Source organism: Rhinichthys klamathensis, unplaced genomic scaffold, assembly GCF_029890125.1.
Source record: "Rhinichthys klamathensis goyatoka isolate OS25496 unplaced genomic scaffold, OSU_Roscu_1.1 h1tg000107l_1, whole genome shotgun sequence".
Lineage (NCBI taxonomy): Eukaryota > Metazoa > Chordata > Actinopteri > Cypriniformes > Leuciscidae > Rhinichthys > Rhinichthys klamathensis.
In genome coordinates, this window is record NW_026606645.1 from 1,396,114 (window position 1) to 1,413,892 (window position 17,779).

Below are 17,779 nucleotides of genomic sequence, written 5' to 3' on the forward strand. Positions count from 1 at the left end.
AGGTTGCTGAACAGCATTAAATGTGACTGGCACCGCAAGTAAGATATCTAGAAGTGATCTGCATTAGTGTGATATAAAGTTAAGACAAAAAGAAAGAAATAAAGATAAAGGCAGGTGTAAAAATCAGGACAAGGGCCTTACCATTCCTTTCCAAAGCTCAATTAAGAGCTTCTGTCCGCAAGCTTCTTTTCAAAGTGGTGAATTATTTATCTTTGAATTGTTAATAAATAATAACAGAGGACTCGGGGGATCCTGCCCGGTCAATTAGACGATGAAGAGGGTGAGTCAGAGCAACGGGAGGTCGTCTTCATTATATCTGTCTTCTTCATCTTCATTATATCGCTCGCCGTCAGACACAATAACGCCTCGATACAATGCCCGACTTCAAACAGCCTGCGGATCCACTCCTTATTTTCAACTCACCTTCTTCTTTTGTATATTCATAATTTTAGCTGTCTTTACACCAAGGTTTTTCTTTTTCTCTTCCAGGTCTGCTCCCAGTTTGAGAGCTTTCTTTGGTGTTCATCATTAGATTGGGGATTACACATTTCTGTGGAAAATCGAAGGAAGTGCTTGAATCATACTAGAATAAAAGTGTGAAGATAGTATCTATATGTAGTGCGGTTTTGCATTGTTATACAGGTGTATGGGTATAGAAGATCTGGCACACCTGGTGCTTGGTCATTAGCATGATTATTAGACATTTGCACGATTATATATAAATTGTAGGCCTTAAAATCGGTAAATCCATGAGCATGAATCAGATTCGTAAAAAGGTAATCCGGGTACTTTTTGCCTACTCTTTTTTTATAATTTTTTTTATAATGGGAGTAGGCTATACTTCTTTTGTCACAAAGCGTTTTTCGGCTAGTATACAGTATGGAAGTATGCTATTTCAGATGCAGCATAGGTGGCAATTAAAGCTTTTACTACCCCTTTAAAAAACGTATTTGTGGCATGCTTGCGCATATTTTGCTTACCGGGGTTTTCCAGAGCACTTATGTTTTTAAAAACGTCAGAATAAGAGTTGGTGAGATGTGGAAAAATGGATGATAATCACTAATTATCTATATTCACTATAACTAATTGCCACGTGTTATCCTAATTTGAATGGAATATGAACATGCCATGGATCATTTATATTTTACACTTTTGTAGTCAGGGTATGTTGTATCCACCAGAGGGCAGTGTAACCATCATGTTGTAAGTTTGTATTGATGTAATATTGCATTTTATAAATGCCACTTTGATATATTGTTATATAATGCAATACCATTGACTCATTGTATAAGCATAGTAGTCACTGTTTAAGTTTATTATCACTGTATCGGGAATCAGCAGTTTTAATGTAACATAGCCTACTATAAAAACGCTGATAATAAACTATAGATATACATGTTCTTCATTCATAATTACTATGTAAATAACAATCAATCTGTTGAGTAACATCTTACTAATGCAAATTAATTATAATTCTACAATATATTAGCATACAAGAGATAATAATTTATCACTCACTCACTCACTCAATCTCACACACACAGCATTACATTCATTCGCTGTAACATTGGGTATTGCACCACTTCATAAGTCCATCACTGAATGTCTCTGGTCGATTGTCTCATCTTCATTCTAAAGTTTTGTCACTCCATGCTAAAGACTTTCTCTTGGCAAGCTCCATCCAGGACGGCTGAGCTCCATCTGACCGTGGCTGTTGCTGCTGAGAGACGTCCGGTGGCGATGATGATGCTGATGTTGCTGGAAGCTCAGATGTGACGGTAAGTGCTATTGCAGAGGAACACGGACATGCACATCAACGTCTATATCAAATGATTAAGCTTTGAAGAACAGCAGAAAAATTGCAAACATTTGAAAATGACAGTCAAAGCAGTGGCTTACTTTCTGTGTTAGATGGGACGTGTTTTGCATTTCCATCCATCTTGTTGGAGGCTGCTGCTCTCTTTGTTGTGTAATCTTCTGGTGTACAGTTCCTACCATTGTCCTGCAAAGAGTAAAGACATAATTAAATTATATTGGATGCATCTTAATGACCTTAAATTAATGACTTAATAATTTTGAATATATATGTATTTCATATATACACATTATATATACGTATCTAGCATCTATATAGATGTGTAGATATATATTTAATATTATATATCTACATAAAATATATATATATATATATATATATATATGAAAAATTATATACATGTAAAAGATCATATTAAATATTCTGTGTAGTCTCTCGGTTAATCTATATAATATTTTCTTTCAGTTAGTATTTATAAAGGATAGATAGATATATTTGTATTTGTGCATTGCATTGTGTTCTAGGTTTAAATGAATAGTTTGTAAACTCAATGGAATATGTCCTATCAGAATATTACCAATACATTTAACTTTTTTCCTTAATTTGTCTCTGTTTTTTTGTGTGTTATATATATATATAATATATATACAGTAGAGTAGCCTTTTATTGTGGCCAGCCTAAGGCACACCTGTGCAATAATCATGCTGTCTAATCAGCATCTTGATATGCCACACCTGTGAGGTGGATGGATTATCTCGGCGAAGGAGAAGTGCTCACTAACACAGATTTAGACAGATTTGTGAACAATATTTGAGAGAAATAGGCCTTTTGTGTACATAGAAAAAGTCTTAGATCTTTGAGTTCAGCTCATGAAAAATGGGGGCAAAAACAAAAGTGTTGCGTTTATAACTTGGTTCATAAAGTGTGTTCTGTGCTCTCCAGCCATGTTACCTGCTTGTCTTTTGTTCCACTAGGTGCTGGTTTAGTAGTAGGTCTCTGTGAGGCCGGCTGAATTGGTGTGTTCAGTGTGTGCTGTGTTTTCAGAGGATGAAGCGCGGCGGTGGTCAGTGGCTGTGTTTTAGGCTGTACGGATGGTTTGGGAGGCTGTGCAGGAGGTGCTGTTGGAGGTGACGGGTGGACTGGTGAGTGATTTGTGGCCAGTCTGTTCAAGAATGGCTGGTAAGCTCTGGTCTTCTCTCTGGGTAGATTCTTCCAGCCTGGCTCAGACACAGATTCTTTAGTTGCTCCTGATGTATTCTGGATAGGTGGTCTTCCATCTGTAAAAAAAACAAACAAAAAAAAACCTTTATTAAGGCAGACATGTCAACTAGAAAGAATTGTACATTTAAATTTGTTTTCTGTGTTATGAAATGACACAATAATAATAATTATTACTTTTGGGCACATTTCAATAAAACAGACTCTTCTTGTGTAAGTCGGCCATTGTTGCCCAGAATATCAAATAGTTAAAAGTTGAGCAACTTTTCTAAGACTCTCAAAGTAAAAATAAAATAAAATTAGCTCAGCAAAACCGGCACTTTTGAATGATTTTATGTTACTTTCAGATTACAAATAACATAATTTTTCTTATTTTATGTTTTTATTTTTATTTTAGTCAATTTTTGTAATTTTTTGTGTGTTTTTGTCATTTTAGTATATCAAGTCAAACTAAATGAAAATGAGAAATGTTGCCTTGGCAGCTAGGTGAATTTTTTTATATAATTTACAACATTTATTTTTGTAAATAACATTTTTGTTTAATTGTATTATTTAATGTGCCACTATTATGCTATTTTAAAGGTTCCTAATTTTGGTTTGGAGGTTTCCTACAATTGGTTTACATGTAACCAAGGTACATCATTCCAAACAATAATTTCTCTCAGAGTCTGAAAACAGTTTGTTCTAGGATTCAGTCTCTGTATAAAGCCCTCCTTTCTGAGAACCTACTCTGCTCTGATTGGTCAGATGACCCAGTCTGTTGTGATTGGTCTACTCTGCTCTGATTGGTCAGATGGCCCAGTCTGTTGTGATTGGTCTACTCTGCTCAGATTGGTCAGATGACCCAGTCTGTTGTGATTGGTCTACTCTGCTCTGATTGGTCAGATGACCCAGTCTGTTGTGATTGGTCTACTCTGCTCTGATTGGTCAGATGACCCAGTCTGTTGTGATTGGTCTACTCTGCTCTGATTGGTCAGATGACCCAGTCTGTTGTGATTGGTCTACTCTGCTCTGATTGGTCAGATGGCCCAGTCTGTTGTGCCTCAGACATTGTTTGCGGGCAGCCAATGAAGACCATAAGCAGGCCTTATTAAAATTTGTTTCATTATTACTTAGGTATTTAACAGGAAGTGAAATTGGAATTGCTGACGACTCGTTTCAGCAGTTCAGAATGGATTCTTTTTTTAAGAGACAATAACTGAGTGCACTTTAATCTTTAAAACTTTACAGACATTTTACATTCACAAACAACTGTACTACACACTACATGAAAGGTAATAGGCCTATTCGAAAAAGCATAATAGGGGCACTTTAACTATAATAAATAACCCTGGTTCAAATATCCAGTTCCTTAAATATTTGGTTTAATTTTATGACCATTTTCTTGAGGGGAAAAAACCCCGATTGAACCAATTCAACGAACAGATACCAAATATGATATAGTTTAACAAAGAAAAAAGACATTTACACTCACTGTCTTGGGCAGCAAGCTGAAACTCCAAGCTCTGTGAATCTTGTTTTTTGGGAACACTGTGTTTATTCTTGGAATTGCCATCGCACATATTTCTGAAGGTTTCTGTTTTCCCAGCATGCTCTTCTGAGTCAGCTAGCACTGTATTAGACTCTAAACTGTACCGTTTGGTTTCATCTTTAATTTTGGAAACCTCAGAGCGATATTTCAGCGACAGAGAGGTTGTGCGAAGCTGCACCCCAAAAGTATTCTTCTGTTTTCTGTCTTCAGGTTCCTCTAGTTTCTCTGTTTCCTCGTGTTCTGTAGCAATATCAGTCTTAAGATTGGTTTCTGTTGTTGGTTTGGACATCATAGGAGGCGCTACTTCTCTGCGAAAACTCTTTGTGTCTTGTGTTTGATGGAGGAGATTCTGAAACTCTGTTGGTTTCGTTTCTCTTGCTTCATCTTTCTGCGGCTCTAGGTTGGGTTTGTTGGATTGAGTCTTGATTCCTGGAGTACCTTTCAAATGTCCCTCATTCTGCTTTGTCACAGTCTCACTTGTTGTTTTGGAGTGATGCTTTGCAGATGCAATGAAAGGTTTTGTTGAGGCCTCCATGGCTCCTTTTGGAGACATAGGGCTTCTTATTTCCATTTTCAGATTTTTGATGCGAGGCAGAGGTACAGGAAATTGTCTAAAGGATGCTTCCTCCTGTGGGCTTTCCTTTGTATTTGTTCCACACACAAGATTCTCACTCATCTGAATCTGGATATCATTTGGATCATGTCTCTGGATAGGTGAATGGGCTCTTAATGACACTATTGCTCTTGATGGTTGTGTAGATTCTGGAAGTCCTGATGGTGAAGGTGGACCCGATGAGCTTGAGGTCAAGCCAAAGGACATGGGCTGCAAATAAAGAGGATTTGTGGTGACTTTGCCCTCAGATTCAGGAGGCTCTTCCGACTTAAGGATGTCAAAACCCAGAGATGGGAAATTAATTTCAGTTCTGTTGGGGTTCTCTTCCTGGTTCTGCACTGACTTTGCAGGAGATATCTCTGTAGGTTCTGTAGAGATGGGCTTCTCTTTTAGGTCCGAAGACGGAGAGGAAGACAAACGACGTTGCTCTGTCTCTGTGGACGTCATGGTGCCATCATCATCATCATCATCTTCCTCAGACAGAACGTTGTCCAGATCACTGATGCTTTCTGACCGATACCTTGGAGAAAGAGATACCTGGAAAAGAGAGATCGAAATGCCTTCACTTTTTTTTTTGTTTAAACCAACTGTTTAGTAATGATTAATAGGCCGTTAGACAGAGGGTTGATTGGTACCATTTTGAGGGATTAAACCGCATGGTGATTTTTGTGTAGGTATATGACCCTGTATTCGAAAAATGTGTGATAGCATTAGATTCAAGGTAGTTTTTGGTTACGGAGGACGATTTTCAAACATATGTCAAGAAAAAGGATAAATTAATTTGTCTTTAAATAAAATTTTTATAAAATTTTATAATTTTTTATAATAAAAAAATATATAATTTTTTTAAATAAATTTTTAAAATTATAAAAGGATAAATTTTTCTCTCTTTGTAGTCACTGAACACCTTACCTTGAGGTAGGATGATATAAGTGTTGATTTCTAATTAAAGCTACCATGGATCGGATGCTATCACACATTTTCCAACACTAGAGATGTGTACCTTCATGACAATCAAAAATAAATGTAATCCCTCAAAATGGTACCGGTAGCCCAAATTTGGGGTCCCGTCTCATGGCCTATAAGTATTCATAACTTTTGGCAGATTTCAGTTTTCAGTGATTTTCATCTACTATTTATATTTGATTTCAATTTAATGAAAACCTTTAGTAGTTTTAGTTAATATCCTTTGAAAATAAAATCCTACTTTGAATGGGACTTTAAAGTTATTTTGCCATTTTAAAATAACTAATTTAGTTACATAAATAATAAAATAAACACATATTTGTAAATAAAATAATTCTAAATGAATAAAATAAGCACTTCCAGTGTCCACACTGCCGTTGATTACAATGAGAGGGATCTAGTTTTTTAACACATCCAGTGTAACGTTGTCACATTTATCCAATTTAAACTACTTAATGCTCCCTAAATCCATTTATACACAGCTTGATGTGAAGTAGCTGAGGCATATGCATTTTATCACCCTCACTGTCTTACCGTTGGCACTCTGTTTCCCCTTGTGCTGGCTCTTTGTTTCCTCGGTTTGACTGACATGCGATGACGGGCAGCCGAGTTATCCAAACTGGCCATGTAACATGCAGGGCTGCTGAAGTCAACTCCTGAAGGGGGTGTGGTCGAGGCGGAGGTGGGGGAGATGATTGGCTGAGGGGACGCTTTGGAGACTGGGGATAGAGGCCTTGATGATGGCTGGAAAGGATCACCCTGAGTGAGACAATATTTACCATCAAAAAATGTATATATGCCAAATTTTTCTTTGTCAATGTTTATTCGCACAGATTGTTTTTGAATAATGCGGTGTGCTAATATTACGTATTATTATACATGAATATTACCTGTTCTTCTTCCTCACTTCCCGTTCCTGCTAAACTCAGAGAGCTCAGATGTTTCTGAGATCCGGGATACTGAAAGAAGAATGCCATTTGGATTCCATGAATAAGGTCGAAGTTAAAGTAGTAGCAAATGTCTCTGTTATGTTTTAACTTTCTATCTCTATTGTTCTGTTACCTTGTAAACGTCTGTATGCTTCACTCGCTCGTGGAAGGACGTCTCAGGTGGGCTGCACGGTAAACCATCATCCTCTGAAGTGGTTCCTGAGTCCTCTGTGCGTTTGCCAGGAATCAACATTGGCGGAGGACCTAGATGTAAGTTCTGTTGCTGTAGTTTCAACTGCCGGAACAAAATATAAACCACTTGCTATTTAGTGAAAACCGGCCTTACTCAAATTAAAGTTGAACAAAGCACACTGCTGTAGCATTATAAGAGTAGTTCAAATAATCTGCTGTCTTTTTCTAACAAAAACATTTGCAAGCTGTTGGTTTCTCCACAAAGAAGGCCTTACTTGTAAGGCCTTAATTTTGCCATGAACGTTCTCTTGTGAAAGAACGCATGTTGGTTCTGTGGACTGGGTCTGATCGGTAAAGAAGATGCTATCGTGAGACAGCGCCCTGGAGCTCAGACACTGCGGGTACCTGCGGATCAGATTCAGTGGGTTCATTTTTTTGTTTCAGTAGGATATCTGTACTAAAACATCAGTACAATATCTGTATAATAACATAGACATTGTACTAAATATGTTTATTGGTTATATGAAATAGTATATATTCAATATATTGTACCATTGTTTTACTATATTTTAGGTTTTATACATGCATACACCCCCACACACTACAATGCAATATAGTGTACAAATAACCAATTTAATTTGATATCTGATTAGTTAACAAGCTGGACAGCTCTTTGATGTTAAAGTGCCCTTATTGTGCTATTTTGAAGGTTCCTAATTCTGTTTTGAATGTCTTTTACAATAGATTTGCATGCATCCAAGGTTGAAAAAAATTAATAAAAACTGTCTGAAGCTTACTCTGCTCTGATTGGTCAGATGGTTCAGTCTGTTGTGATTGGTCTACTCTGCTCTGATTGATCAGATGCTTCAGTCTGTTGTGATTGGTCTACTGTGCACTGATTGGTCAGATGGTTCAGTCTGTTGTGATTGGTCTACTGTGCTCTGAATGGTCAGATGGTCCAGTCTGTTGTGATTGGTCTACTCTGCTCTGATTGGTCAGATGGTTCAGTCTGTTGTGATTGGTCTACTCTGCTCTGATTGGTCAGATGGCCCAGTCTGTTGTGATTGGTCTACTCTGCTCTGATTGGTCAGATGGTTCATTCTGTTGTGATTGGTCTACTCTGCTCTGATTGGTCAGATGGTTCAGTCTGTTGTGATTGGTCTACTCTGCTCTGATTGGTCAGATGGCTCAGTCTGTTGTGATTGGTCTACTCTGCTCTGATTGGTCAGATGGCCCAGTCTGTTGTGATTGGTCTACTGTGCTCTGATTGGTCAGATGGCCCAGTCTGTTGTGATTGGTCTACTCTGCTCTGATTGGTCAAATGGCCCAGTCTGTTGTGATTGGCCTACTGCTTACAACGTGTCATAAATGAAACGCCCATTACCATGTCTGAATTTTAGCCCCTGATCTTCCTCAGCACTTGATACGATCAGTAACAATGGCGTCAGTTCTACTGTATCAATTCCAGTCTGAGTCCTCATTCTTTGGAAGTGCATGCAATGTGGATTTGCTTTGGCAGCACAGAAAACAGTGTCTTTTCGACATGTGAATAACATGAACCAAACTTATCAGACTCAGCTACAAACTAGTGTTTGAGGGTCAAAGTAGATGATGTTCTAGGGCAGCCAATACAGACCATAGGCTGGCATTATGCAATTTTTTTTTTTAAACCTACGTAAGTTCGTGTAGGAAATAAGACTGGAATTACTGATGACTCGATGTAGGCAATAACTTACACATTAACATTTATCGTGACCTTTGCAGACCTTTTACATTCACAAACAGCTATATTATACACAACATGAAAGAATAAGCATAATAGGGCCACTTTAATTTATTGACATATCAGCGACTTACGAAAACTCCTCTTCAGAGTCGTAGCCTTCCCTTATGGCCTCTGGAGCAGTGATGTCACTAGCGGACTGGCTTTGCTTAATCAGCCCTTCGCTTTCCTTTTTCTTCAGTTTTCCAAAGAGACGCGTCTTCAGCTGCTTAAACCGTGACTTCTTCCTTCCTGTTGAAGAGACCAGGAATAAGAAAGATTGATTTGCATGGATCTCCAGAAATAGAGATTAATGACGTCATAAGAAGATCTGTTTGTAAAGTAAGGTCAGATTTTTTTATATTTTTTTTATAATAATTTTTTATTCAATATTGGTGTCTTATATCATAAGGCTACTGGGTTACAGTGATTTAACTATGGTTAAGGGAGTTTTAGACAATATTTCTTAATGTTGTGTCTAAAAATAGCCCTTAAGCGTAGTAAAATCACTAACGCATGTATTTCTCATTAATAAATCCTTAAAAAGAAAATGTGTGAATGTATATAAATCAGGAATTCGAACACAAACCTGTGAGTTCCTCTCCATTTTTGTCCATTTCTCCAGGGCCGGATTCCATGTTTTTATCTGTTGATCCACAATAGAAGAGAAAATCATTTAATGACTCTAAAAAAAAGAAAAGCGTATAAATCTCAGTGTGTGCAGACTGGAGTAATGGAATTACGAACAAGACTTTAAATAGAAACTGTGTGGAGGAGTGTCTGCTGCATGTCTTGTTTATATCAGTAAAGATCAGCTGATGCACTCTGTTTGCACTTTACTACATCATTTCCTGTGTTCAAAGGTGATGAGCCCTGTTCTAAGCATTTGTTAGAATGCTCAATGTCCTAATAAGGAAAGAGCTGCTCCTTTTTTCATTTTAAAAGCTCTTTATACAGAGTCAATAGCTGAATCTACTACTTTTAAAATGTAAGGTAAATGTAATTGTGCACTACTAAATCATATAACCCAGATTATTTCTCACAAGTTTGATGACGTACATGTAAAGACAGAGAGTCATATGCTGGTCTCTTTGCTTTTATATTGGCAAACAGGATGACGCACAGCATCTGCTTTCATCCTCTTTGGCGTGTCTTACTGTGCCACATGCAGTTTGTGCAAACATCTCCTGTGTCTTTCTATTGGCTTTGTGTTGTGATACAATCACTGGCCACTTGTAATACAGTGACTTCTAAGGGGAGAGAATAGTAGTTCACTTTGGCCAGGACACCAGTTGCTTAGTAATGCACAAGGCGGGTGACGCAATTTTTAGTAAATACTAGATTGTGTCTACCTGCAACCTGGGAAACCAAGCCCTTGTCCAAGCTCTTACAATTCATTAACCACACACTCTCTCACACACACATGCCCTCATATTTATTCTTTGGAGTGTCTGTAGAACAGCAGAGCATTAACATTTACTGTTCATTACACTTACAGTATTTCATTCACAGATTAGAATAAGATCAATAAACTTATCAGGTGTTGATACAGTATAGCGCTAGCAAAGTAGTTCTTTAGTGCATTGTTGTGCAGTTCCAACTCGCCCCTAATACCCTATTTGAGCACTATTTGAGGGGACAGCCATTTGTAGCGGTGTCCGAAACCAAAGTGGATGTTATCGAGTGCACTCATGCTATCCCATAATGCACCGTAATAACAAGTGTACAACCAATGTACGCTAAATGGCTAGAGAATACCCAGCCCGATCTCACGGCAATTCGTACGAATTTTACGAGGTGGCTAATTCGTACTAATTCATACGACCTCTCGTACAAATTCGTACGATTTTTGCTAATTCGTACATATTTTACGAGTTACCAAATTCGTATGAATTCGTACGAATGACCTACCCCTGACCCCGCCCCTAAACCTACCCATCACGTGGTTTTAGACAAATCGTACAAATTCGTACGAGTGAGGTCGTATGAATTAGTACGAATTAGCCACCTTTTAATCACTCGTACGAATTCGTACGAATTAGTCGTGAGATAGCGTTGGAATACCCATAATGGACTATGAGGGTCGCACCAAATGAATTCCCGCCTCCATCCATTTTCCAAACCGCTGGTCCAATGTGGCTACAGCGTAATATCATGCAGATAAGCACCTTTTTAATTGATTATTAAATTGTTTATTTAAGGTTTCTACATAGTTTCCATAACCGAGTTCTTTTTTTATTTTTTTATTTTTTTGTTTTTTTATTTATTTCAACAGGGACAATGTGCAAAAAAACATTAATTAAAGATGCTTTGCACCAGATTTAGCTTAAGCTAGTTTCCATCTGCAGTCCCCGAGCAGGTAAGTTGCAATACAAAATATACAATATAAAATGTAATAATTAATCACTCAAATACAGCTATTAGTTAATGCATTCAACCATTCCCCATTACAATCATCAGTCTAACTAAATCAGACCAATATTACTACAATAAGTTCCAGATCAATCTTTTCATCTTACTACTGGAGCTGCCTAAGTTTGCTGAGTTTCAAATGATTATTAAACGGCAAGCACAAACTATGCAAAAGCGGCACACTCAGTGTCTTTTTTTATTATCCATCAGGTGGAGATTTTAAATTGTATCTCTTAAAAGTAATAGCACATCTCTCCTCAACAAGCATGTGAATAATTATGCCAAATTTGAATACTTGGCATTAGTGCTTTGTTGAAATAGGTCCCTAATCTTAAGTATGAGTAATAATAATAGCATGATAACCATGCTAATAAAAACAATCATCAGTTTGTTATCATGGCTGTAACTTTATCCTGTTGTGCTCTCTGGGGTGTGTGTCTGAAACGTAGCATGAGATGGTTCTATAAAAAAATTAAGCAATCAATTTATGTAAATGTCTGTGTTCGCATATGCACACACACCTGCTACTACTGTCCTCAGGCCTTAACCAAACAATCTAATGACAGAAATACCAATAAACCCTGTTGTCCTTGCTGTCTAATATAAAATCTTTATGCCATGTGCTTCTGAGCGTGCAGAGGATGACAAAAGTGCTATACATTCTCTTTATGCATTATAGTCAGGATTAGGATCAACACAATGGCAGATAATAGACTTTTGTTTAACCAAAAGATCAAAAATCAATGTTATGTAATAGAGGAAGGCTAGAACATCAAGGGTCGGCTTTCTTCCCGCAGGTCATATTCATAAATATCAATGTGTTTTGCATATTAAGAGCCAAATTTATGGCTGTATTGGCTGTATCACAGGAATAAATTATATTTTAAAATATATATATTTAAAAATAATTAATATTGTAATAATATTTCACAATGTTACTATTTTTACGGTGTTTTTGATCAAATAAATTGTTTATTGAGGAACACTAAAAAATATTCCCCTAATTCAACTTAAAAACTTAAGTTCAGTTGCTGCCTTAAAGGTGCAGTAAACAATTTCTGAGAAGAACTTGATATTTGAAATCGACACCCAAAAGAAACATTGCCCCACCCCCAAATTAATGAACATGCTATGCAAGCGCAGGGAACTAGGAAATATTCACAAAATATTTGTTTAGGTGTTAATGTCAACAGCGTTTTCTCAACTCTCATTTCAACTCTTCTTTTTTTTATTCAATATTTCCTAGTTGGAAAGTAGTTTTTTGTATAACTTAAAAATGGAATTGGTTAAATTATTAAGAGTTAAAGTAATGGAAAAACATGTTGTCATAACTTGATCATATACATTTTCTTATAGTAAAGCACCCTGAATTGGTTGTAAAAATGAAAACGAACAAAAACATTAAATAGTAACTTATTCTAAACTTGCCAGCAGCTTTACGTTGAGGCAGAATGTTCTCCCTCGTCTGAGAGCTTCCTTTGTTTTCTTCTGTAGCTTTTTCCGCTGTGGTCTCCAGTCCTTAGTTTTAGATTACTGACATCTGCAAATGAAGTTGAAGAGGTGGTTATAGCCAGGCAGAAAGGCTAGGTTAGGGAAAGAGAGAGAGAGAGAGAGAGCGAGAGAGAGAGAGAGAGAGGGTGGGAACAAAGAGTTTGGTAGTAACAGGATGTGAGGGCAATAAATTAGATGTGTTTTAAAACTGCCAGGGATCTTCTCATTGGTTATTATTGTAGATATGGTGATATAGATTTTCAGAGCCTGACGAGATCCATCGTCATTCATTTCTTTCAATGTACTGCTAAATTATTTTCTTCACCTTCTCTATATTTGCTCAACTCTTGCATTGCAATGATCTCAGGGAAAGTCCCTCAACGATCTTTAGTAAAAGCCCTTACTAAAGCATATTTTGTCCTCTGTAGGAGTTAATAATTACAGTAGGCAGGTGGCTTTTCCCCTAAAATATTAAAGTGATCATTTGCTTAATAATTGCCGGGGAAAAATAAAATTCCAGTTTATTTTCTGATCTGAATACCATAAAGCATTCATAGTGGTTTATAATACGAATAGGTTGAATGAAAACCATAGGCCATTGCTTTTACAAATGTCTCCTGGAGACAAACACCTGAATCTTTAACCACTGGTAAACACCACATGACAAACTGTTCATTTGTTTTACAGAATGAAAAATTAAAGGACATTTGCATCACCCATTTCATTTACATATTTGCTAAAGTACTTTAAAATGTGTATACTGTATGTTTATTATGCTATAATGTTGGTATCCTGTATTATGTGTATACTTTTTTACAGTGAATATATTCTAGATTCTGTGCATCATGTACATCTTTTACATCTCGTGACTGTGATGTTGCCAGAGCCAAGATTTTAACTCACTTTTACACTGATTTGAAAACTCCAGTGTAGTTACTCGTTCTTACCACTGACTAGGCCACGGTAAATTTGATTAAAAATGTAGTTTAGTTCTTTGACCTGTCACATTTAGCTCTGTGTTGACATTGAAAACTGCTGGTTTAAGTACGCCAGGTGTGTTTTTCTGTATTTGCATATCTCTGTGGCCAACTATGTTTTGTGCACTACAACTGATTTAAAACTAGGCTGAGATGCTTGAGTAAAGTCCCACAAAGTGCACTCAACACATTTATATCAAGTCTAATATGTAAATACGAGTTGTAAATTTGTCTCTCGAGTCCTATTCATGACTGGGAAAGATCATTTTGCTACCCGAGTTTCAGAGTTGGGCGGGCTAAACACTTTAAATATATTTGAGGAAAGTTTAGTTTAGTTTTATTTGTTTTTCCCACAACATATCAACTCATGCGTTATATAGCCTATTTATTACCATAACCATTGGATGTATTATACATATCGGAAATTAGCATTTATTTGACGCTGGGATCATTAGCAACCTATCTAGATCTAGCGAAAGCAATTTTTAAACGGTTGCCAACAAATGGAGCGCTACATTTTTTCGTATGTTGACTAAATATGTGCGGTACATTTTGGCTTTAATAAGATTTCCCTAAGAAATAGACAAAAATGAACCTTGCGTCCTCCATGATTCCTATTCTTTCCGACAACAAGGCAAAGCGAGAATCTCGTAATTACGACTTCAGAAGTGGAAGTGTTCGGGTCAGAGGATTTTCTTTTCCCCGAAAATGTTAGTAAGTTAATATTATCGCATTGGACTCAAATTTACTGACTTTTTACACTAAGTATAAATACTTCCCAAAATGTTTTGGATATTTTTTCCCCACCTCGTTACACTTGTGGGGTTCCCGGTCAAAAATGACCGGCCGACAAAAAAATTGCTTATAAATCTCTCGTTGTGCAATATTATCACCAAATATTGGATTCAATCTTTTTGTCAGCTTATTTTCTTTTAAATTAGGACATGTTTTGTGTTTATATTTCAAACTGACTGATTGTAGGCTTCATGATTTGAGCTTATATTGGTCAAAAATGACCATCGTTTAGTGTTCAGGACCGGGTACATGTGTGCTTGCAAAGATAAAGGCCTCTGACTTGTGCACGTGTGGATACACACACACACACACACATTCTATTTTTGAGTATTACAGGCTTTCTTTTTCACAGAGATGAACTTTATCCTCAGATCCATGAAGCCATGAGGCTTTGCGTCGCGTTGTGTCTAACAACGCCGTTCAGCCGTGACTTGTTCACCATAAAGCACAGCCTCTCGCACATTATTGCTTACATAGAGACTGTTAAGCTTTGTGTGATATCATTTCCTTTCCATCTTGTTTGTCTCCCAGAAGGTTAGCTTACGTTCAAACAGTGCAGGTGACACCCGAGGAGTTTCCCAGAAGACCTTTCCAAAAATAAGCTCTGAATCAACAGCTTACACAATTAATGAATGTCAACAAGTTTTAATCGACCTTTCAGCCTGCTCATAAAGATGCTAAATGAATCCTTTAAGAGGAACCAAAGAAGGAGACAACATTATGTAGTTGGCAACCGGTTGTTTTGACCTAATGTAACCCAACACCCTGAGACTCGACCAGAAATGTCATCTCTCGCACTCTGGCGCACTCTCTCTAGGTTTTTTTTTCTTCTTTCTTTCAGATTTGACCTTTCCTTTTCTTTTGGTATGAATGCGTCAATTCAAGGACTGCGTTACCCAGGTGAAATGCAATCTACGCAGGCAAGCCCATCTTTGTACACTGTACAGCATGCGATACATTCAGTTAATTCATTAACATCCCGTAACAAACTTTTCTTATGTTTTTTTTAGGTTGGCTATGAGAAATATATACCCAGCTAACAACAATGTTTTGAGAATTTTCTGCTAACCTACAGTTCTCTGAACATTCAAAACGTCCAGGTTTTTTTAAATTTATTTAAGCATTTGTTATGCAACGGTAATGTTCCATTTTATCACTTTGCAAACATTATGGAAACATTACTTTTTGAATGTTCTCTGAACTGAAGCAAGCAGTAAGTAATAATGTTTTAATTAATTTACCATGAAATCAAGTTGGACAATTCTTATTTTTTTATGGAATATTGCAGTATTTATTATGAATGATTTCTCTGAGCACATCATTCATTTTAAATTAATTTGCCCCTCATAATCTTTAATCAAAATAACTTCCCCTCCCTCTTGCAGCTCTTCCCTGATGACGTGTTTACTGGCGAGAGGGCGGAGCAACCTGTCACTCACAAGAGATCCACCAATAGAAAACCACAAATATCCAATTAATTCCCCATGGACAAAATCAAGTCCCGCCCTACATTTATTCTTGTTCGAGAAGCTGTTTCACTCGGATAAACGTCACACTGTAGAGAAGAAAAGACTATCACATTTTCCGTTTCATGACGACTTTACAAAACGTTAGATAGATCAAAATGTCCAACTTCAACGTTTCAATGTTTTTGTGCTAAGAACATAAGCCAGTTCTGAGAATGTTCCCTGGGTATCCTGTAGAAGTTTAAAAAAAGTAACAAGTAGGGCACTACTGCTTTTGTGGTCACTCTATATCAGCACTTTTTTATTATTTATTATTATTTATAGCCTAATATAATACTAGACCTGTAAAACCTGTATGCTGCTATATTCACTCACTTTTATCCTTGAAGCTCTGCATTCAAATTTTTTCCCTTTCAGGACAGTTTAGTTCTCGTTCTGCAAACATTAACTTCTCAACAGATAGAGTGACTAATCTGCTTGAACATTAACTGTGTTTTGAAGATATACCTGACCCCTCCTAAACGCTGCATTTATCCTAAACGAACTGACCTTTGGATTATAATTACTTTAACGTGAGCTAGACAGACTATATCAAACATCACACACCTGTTTTAATACAAGTGTAGGAGGTCAATCACAACATGATCCCTTGATAAACAGCAGTACGGGAACAATTAAAGCATCTGAAATGATATACGGTAAATATCTCTGACTGTAGGATACTAGTGATAAGATATACAATGTAGGAAACATATAAACATAGATTAGAAAGTGGAATCACTAAAGTTGAAGCCATTTACAGTAACCATGTGTCTTACAGTATAATGATCTACTATCTAATGTACCCATGCTTAACTGAACACACTGCCCTAATAACAAGTGCATCACATGAACATGAGTCTGACGCACCGAAAGTTATTCATGCAAAACCTCTTTTTCAGAATCAAATAATCAGCTGAGGAACAGTGTGCACTCAGAATCAGAACTGGGCATCTTTATTTGGGCTTTTGAAATATCTCATCACCTATTTCAAAGATTGTTTTTTTAACCTCTGATGGTGGCCTTCTTAGACTTTACATCCTCTAAAAGGTTTTATCCTATCATTTACCTTGCTTAGAGAAAGACATCTACTTTGAGAACAACATTTGCACAAAATTAAAGTTGTTTTGAAAGTTCCTAATGTTTTTACAATAGGCTACATTCAACAGTCCTTAAGGATAGATAGATAGATAGATAGATAGATAGATAGATAGATAGATAGATAGATAGATAGATAGATAGATAGATAGATAGATAGATAGATAGATAGATAGATAGATAGATACTTTTAAAGTTCAGCATCTCATGGTTGGAAATCGCCGTCGCAAAGATGTAAGACTGCGTCTATTTATTTATCAATTTTAAAAACAACCCACCAAAAACTATCATGCCTATTAGCCGCGAAGAGGATGGATATGAACAGAAAAATAACCACAGCAGACTCATAAATGGATGTCTTACCTCTGTAGAATGGAGATGCAGAAGCGCGCACCTGCGCTAAGATCATCAACAACACTCGCGCAGCTCACGAGACTGAACGACACTAGTGAGCTCACCTGATTGGCCACACCC

General features: G+C 36.9%; 1 protein-coding gene across 2 annotated transcripts; it reads right to left on the reverse strand.

Annotated features, from left to right (window-relative positions):
* Positions 1 to 1,438: 1,438 nt before the first annotated feature.
* Positions 1,439 to 17,739, reverse strand: cracdlb (cracd like b). Of its 2 annotated transcripts, none has more exons than XM_056253572.1 (12): positions 17,669 to 17,739; positions 12,868 to 12,979; positions 9,617 to 9,673; positions 9,123 to 9,279; positions 7,541 to 7,670; positions 7,207 to 7,368; positions 7,035 to 7,103; positions 6,679 to 6,888; positions 4,509 to 5,715; positions 2,768 to 3,093; positions 1,900 to 2,002; positions 1,439 to 1,785 (listed from the first exon to the last, which is right to left on the reverse strand). In XM_056253572.1, exons 3-12 carry the CDS (start codon positions 9,663 to 9,665, stop codon positions 1,628 to 1,630), a joined length of 2,571 nt encoding a protein of 856 aa, XP_056109547.1. In that variant the 5' UTR covers positions 9,666 to 9,673; positions 12,868 to 12,979; positions 17,669 to 17,739; the 3' UTR covers positions 1,439 to 1,627. The 2 variants fall into 2 exon arrangements, with proteins under 2 accessions (XP_056109547.1, XP_056109546.1); XM_056253571.1 differs by having other exon boundaries at positions 6,679 to 6,903.
* Between the last annotated feature and the right edge of the window lie 40 nt (positions 17,740 to 17,779).

What these genes read in the sequence shown, in the direction of transcription:
- cracdlb (XM_056253571.1), bottom strand. Translation starts at nt 9,665, where the DNA reads ATGGAATCCGGCCCTGGAGAAATGGACAAAAATGGAGAGGAACTCACA. An exon ending in AAATGGAGAGGAACTCACAG is followed by an intron (nt 9,280 to 9,616) that starts GTTTGTGTTCGA and finishes TCTCTTCAACAG; the next exon opens with GAAGGAAGAAGTCACGGTTT. An exon ending in TCAGCTTGCTGCCCAAGACA is followed by an intron (nt 3,094 to 4,508) that starts GTGAGTGTAAAT and finishes TTTTTTTTACAG; the next exon opens with ATGGAAGACCACCTATCCAG.